Source organism: Nycticebus coucang, chromosome 11, assembly GCF_027406575.1.
Source record: "Nycticebus coucang isolate mNycCou1 chromosome 11, mNycCou1.pri, whole genome shotgun sequence".
In the NCBI taxonomy this organism is placed as follows: Eukaryota; Metazoa; Chordata; class Mammalia; order Primates; family Lorisidae; genus Nycticebus; species Nycticebus coucang.
In genome coordinates this window covers 24256412-24262411 of record NC_069790.1, presented here as the reverse complement: position 1 = coordinate 24262411, position 6000 = coordinate 24256412, and the positions used below count along the sequence as shown (strand labels likewise).

The 6000-nt window shown below is 37.9% G+C and overlaps 1 protein-coding gene across 6 annotated transcripts in view; it reads right to left on the bottom strand.

Moving 5' to 3' along the window:
• Window positions 1–578: 578 nt before the first annotated feature.
• Window positions 579–6000, bottom strand: part of NT5C3A (5'-nucleotidase, cytosolic IIIA) — a 77403-nt gene continuing 71981 nt past the window's right edge. For all 6 annotated transcript variants that reach the window (XM_053553573.1, XM_053553576.1, XM_053553575.1 and 3 more), the window contains 3 exons: window positions 5088–5250; window positions 1827–2027; window positions 579–1296 (listed from right to left, as the gene is read on the bottom strand). In XM_053553573.1, coding sequence (XP_053409548.1) covers window positions 1195–1296; window positions 1827–2027; window positions 5088–5250 — 466 coding nt within the window. In that variant the 3' untranslated portion in view covers window positions 579–1194. The remainder of the gene's footprint in view (window positions 1297–1826; window positions 2028–5087; window positions 5251–6000) is intronic.

The window sequence follows — 6000 nt, the reverse complement described above, 5'->3', positions numbered from 1 at the left end:
CCTCTGATTGGACTCCAGATGGCTGGTGACACACACTGGATGGCCAGAACCAATCAGAGAATACTGAGTACATCAGAGCTCAGATAACATAAGCAAAACAAATTAGTTGCCCATGGGTTCTGGAATTTATGGGTTACTACTGGTCAGATCTATGACAGTGACAAGTTCAAACCTATGAAAACCAATTATGAAGCAGCAGCAGAGACTTGGGACGAAGTCAGGCTGCAGAGAGAAATGCTAGTTCCTAACTTCGCAGTACTACTCGGTTTTAGTCATGATGGTTACTCCGTTTCCTGCCTCTGTGTTTTTCTGAAACTCAGACTTTAACAATAAAATATTCTTTTGCTAATGCTTTCAAGGGAGGGAAATAATTTCTGTGGGTCTGAAGGGCAGATTAATTTTTTTTAATCTTTAGGCTTAGAATGTATAAATTTTGAAAATAACCAATCTAAATAGTCACTATGACAAGCACATTAGGAAAAGGAAGGTAGGAAGGAAGAAAGGAAAAGAAAAAACCAGGGCAGGTGCCCTAAAATGTTCATTAAATCAATGAATAAAGACAGGCTGGACAATAGAAGTAAAAAGGCTTTTCATTTCATGTTTGTTATCAGTGCTTCAATATAGAATGTTTTGTAAAGATCAGTGATATTGTATACACCAACATTTTTCCAACACTAAGTACTGGTCTCCTCTGGTAAATATTGATTTACCCCAGACAAAATAACCAAACATAATACAATTTCAAGAGATGGTGATAACCATCAGCATAATAACCCAAATTACAAAAAAATGTCAATACTTAAAATCATGTACATTATTTCACCATTTCATAAAATGTCTTTTTAAATTCTTACAAACTTTCCTGGTGTAAAAAGACTCCTCAAAAACATGATAACATTAACTACAAAATTCACTTTGGAAAAGTAGGGAGTTATTTTTCTAATTTTGGCTTTAAGATTTTTTTTTTTTTTTAAGTCTATTAAAAAATATACTGAGGAGTGTGTTGAGAATGGTAGAGAAAAGGAGCTTCCAGTTGGTGGATTCAACATGTCTGAAAATACTTCAGTTATGTAAAAGGAAAACTTCAAGAGTCAGGACGTGTTATAAATAAAGAGTCTTTCAGCAAGACAACAGATGAGCAGTTCTTGCATCAGTTGCACCCATGGGAGAGAGGTCTTCTTGAAGAATGCTTGTTTATAGAATTTTCTGTAAAATAGAGTTGGCTACCTCCAATGATTCATCTTGTACTAGAACAATATCATAAGAGTCCATGTACTTTTCTAAAAGCTCATCCACCTAATCAAAAGAAGAACAAAAATAAAATTAACATGCAGGGAGAAGCAGCAAATAATTTCAGTATGGATCTCATTGTTATGTTATATATTTTGGGCAAATATAGTAAATTAAATTTAACCTTCATAAAATCTTTGAGTACTGACACAGACATTTTTTCACATGGTAGCTTTTTTTTCCAAAATGATCTTTCTCCAGTCCAATGGTTCTCAACTGGGATGATTTTGTCCAAAGAACATTTGGCAAGCTCTGGTTGACATTTTTGATTCTAATAACTGGGGAGTGCTACCTGTCCTCTAGTGAGAGGAGGACAGAGAGGGCTCCTACAGAACACATACCTTCCCTTTCCCCAATACCTGTGGCATGCATCTGCATGTGCCAGTTCCTTTAATCATCACCAAATAAAGGAGTAAAGAGTAAGGAAAATGTCTATGAAATAATTACTTTTCTAGGTGCCTTTGGCAGCAATTTCCTGTACTTTCATTGTAATTTTTTCTTAGGAAGAAAGTTAAATTACAGATCTGTATACTTACTCTATCATTTAGATATCCAATTTTCAGAATGTGTTCAACATTGGCTACTCCATCTGCCATTCTTAAGTCTCCTTGGGAATCTCCCAGAAGAATTATGTTGCTGTTATCTTTTAGTTGATTGAAATATTCTGTATTCTTCAAGGCACCATCATGTTTGTTAAATACGTGAATTAGTTCTCCTTTAAATCCTTTGAGTACCCCCTATTAAAAACATAAATCTTTTGAAATAATAGGCTTTAAAAATGATAGATATATTTTATTAATTTTAAGGAATGTCACTATTATTTCATCATATTTATAAATTTATTTTTGGCATTAGAGATCTCAAAGCATTTAAATCCAATCACAGTCATGATAGGTTAACAAAGGCCCCGAGAAATCAATGATTTTTTTAGAGACCACCTTAAATGGTTGAAAAAAAAGATTTAAAAATTCAATTTTCATTTTTCATTTTATTCCTAACCAAAATATCTCATCTTTTTTTTTTTTGAGACAGTCTCATTATGTCGCTCTCGGTAGAGTGCCATGGCGTTACAGCTCACAGCAACCTCAAACTCTTGGGCTTAAGTCATTTTCTTGTCCCAGCCTCCCAAGTAGCTGAGACTACAGGCCCCTGCCACAATACCTGGCTATTTTTTGTTGCAGTTGTTGTTTGTCAGGCCAGGGCCAGGTTTGAACCCATCAGCCTGGGTGCAAGTGGCTGGTGCTGTAACCACTGTGCTACAGGTGCCATGCCCAAAATATGTCACCTTATGTATTTCATAATGCACTGTCTTGATTAGTAAACTTTGTTCAAAAAAATACCCAGTTCTGGCTTGGTGCCTGTAGCTCAGCGGTTAGGGCACCAGCCACATACACTAGAGCTGGCAGGTTCGAGCCCAGTCTGGGCCTGCCAAACAACTACAATTAAAAAATAGCCAGGCACTGTGGTGGGTGCCTGTTGTCCAGCTACTTGGGAGGCTTAGGCAAGAGAATCACTTAAACCCAAGAGTTTGAGGTTGCTGTGAGCTGTGACACCACAGCACTCTACCAAGGGTGACATGATGAGACTATGTCTCAAAAAAAAAAAAATTCTAATTCACTTCTTTTTTTTTTTGTAGAGACAGAGTTTCACTTTATGGCCCTTGGTAGAGTGCCGTGGCATCACACGGCTCACAGCAACCTCCAACTCCTGGGTTTAAGCGATTCTCTTGCCTCAGCCTCCTGAGTAGCTGGGACTACAGGCGCCCGCCACAACACCCGGCTATCTAATTCACTTCTTTTTTCCCAACTATGAAAGTCAAGTCTTCAGAGCTGCTGTGCCGCACCCCCGGCATCAAGCCGTGGCGGGATGGCTCTGTCCGCGTTGTAAAAACTGTGGTAAGGCGGTGAGTGCTCCCCGGAGCGTTGCCCCCAGTCCCCCTGGCTTGCGACAGCAGCGCATAAGTTGCCTAGCATGCCTTTTAGTGAACGTAGGAAGTCATGAGGTGCGGCATAAAAGCCTAAGAAACTTTTACCCTGAAACCTGTCTGTTCAGTTGAATGACTGATTATTGCCTGATTGTTTTGAGAAACTAAGAATAAACACAGTGACTTACTGATCCACAATTAAACACAGCAAGTATGGCTGTGCCGGACTCAGTGGCTCCAAGAGAGCCTGTACAACAGCACGTCCCCACCATAAATGTCAGTGAATTGAAATAGTACATCGAGAGAATGCAGGCACGGCAAACAAGATGTTCCAACATGACACCTCCTGCAGTAAAACTTTACTTAGAAAAACATCTGACTTCACTAATTAGTAAAACTTTACTTAGAAAAATGTCTTACTTCACTAATTTTCATATGTAACACAAATCAATAGAGTAGTTTAATGTTTAATAAACAATTAACTATGAATCAAAATATAGTTACTAATTAGAGTAAAAATATATAGTAGTAGTCAAGTATTATACATAAAAGAATATGTTCAGCTGTTTTTAAAAGAGATCATAAGAAACTGAGAACAATTACAGAACTAAGAAAAGTTACAAGCCTTGACATTCCTAGATAAGGGGAAGCAACCAGGTGTTACTAATGAAACCACTTCTTTAGAACAAAAACCTTGAAAATATACAGTGCATCAAAAGAATGTAAATACCACAAACAAGATGTTTCCAACCTGATATCCACCCACCCTTTCCCCCTATCTCTAACCTTGTCTTTCCTAACCTCACTTTCAATATAGTTTAGTTTTCATACAATATCCTTTTATTTCTCATGTTTCCTTCACACTCTAATCACTTATATGATTCATAATATACCTCTAATCATAACAACTATATATAATCATGAAACTAAAACTATGAAAGAAAGTAGTGTTGTATGTTAAAAAACACATTCAACTTTAGATAAAGGAAGCTGAAAAGTAACTGCTGCTTATCAGCTACCTCACAACTGCCTTTGTTCCCCCTTGCGGGCAAAACACTGTGTAAGATAGATGGTTGAATGCTTACATTTGTAAGACAAGATAAGAACTTGTGACCACCTGCAAGTCATAAAAATGTCTTTTGTGATTTGTAATGCTTTGTCAAAAATGTATAAAAGACACTCTTAAAATTCAGTAAAGTTGCAGCTACTTTCCTCATCACTCGTGGTGTGTAGTAGTCTGTCAATTCACCCTGCGTCGACCTTCCAATCCACCTGTAACGTTCACCCTGAAAGCCCTCGGACTGAGACTCATTCGACTGGCGGTCCGCGACACTGCTGCATTAAATTACCTTAAAGGTTTTACAAATTTTATCCTTAGTTTGTAGCTTAAGGACCAAAAGTTTCAGAAAGGCATATTGTTTTATAATAATGGATAATACAGGGAAAGATGAAGAGTCCTGTAGTAGGCCTATCAATGTGTCCTAATTTAATGAATATACACTAAATGCTAACAAATTTACATGATTAAAATATTTTCAGATTTTAGAAATATTTATGCAAAAAGACTTGAGCTGGCCTAGTGGCTCATGCCTGTAACCACTGCACCTTGGGAGGCTGAGGCAACAGGATCACTGGAAGACAGGAGTTTGTGACCCGCCTGGGTAACACACCATGACCCCATCTCTACAAAAAATTTAAGAAATTAGTCAGAAGTGGTAGTGCATGCCTGTAGTCCCAGCTACTCAGCAGGGATCACTTCAGCCCAGAAGTTTGAGGTTGCAGTGAGCTGTGATGACACCACTGAACTCTAGCTGGGTTCAGAGTGAGACCCTGTCTACAAAAAAAAATAAAAATAATGATTTGATATTCTTACATGTTCATCAAAATCCATGAAGTTGGATACAACTTTGACATTTGGATGATAAACACCAGCTTGACGGATAACCTCCTCCAGTATATCACCGATACCAGCTGAAAATATGAACACCGGAACACTGTGCTGCTGGAGCTTATCGAAGAAATTCTCATATCCTTCTCTGCAAGATGGAGATACAAACTGATGGTTAAAGAGCAAGAGCTCTTCTTCACATAGAAGTTAAAAAAGTGAAATATTTTTACCTAATTCTATGGCTCACTTATATTCTTACTTCATAATACTGCCCAAGAGTTGGTGATGGTACTTTTCAAGTAACAGTTAAACACTTTATCTTCCTTTTAATCAATTCTCATATTGCAAAGTAGATGCTTTTAGACTCCCACTGAATATGAACATAAGCCTACAGCCCATAATTTAAACCATTTTTTTTTTTTTTGTAGTTTTTGGCCGGGGCTGGGTTTGAACCCGCCACCTCCAGCATATGGGGCCAGCGCCCTACCCCTTTAGCCACAGGCGCTGCCCAATTTAAACCATTTAAAAACAAAGTTAGTACGACAGAATGAATCTATACTCCCAGGTACTTAAGAGGCTGAGGCAGGACGACTGTTTGAGCCCCGGAGTTCTGAGTCTAGCCTGGACAACATAATGAGAGTCTACCTCTAAAAATAAATTAAAAAAAGAAAAAGATACTTAAATCACAACTTGAAAACCCACTTAGGGTAAAGTGGAAAAGCACTTGCTGAGCATACTGTTCTTCTACCTTCCCTATTGTCAGAAAAGCATCTGGGGTTTCTTTCCTAAAATCTTTTGTAACTTGTCTTGTGTTTTCACTCTTCCTAAGCTATAGGTTAAATAAAGCTGTTGCCACCTACAAAGGAATAGACTATTTACTAGCTGTCCTCACATTCGG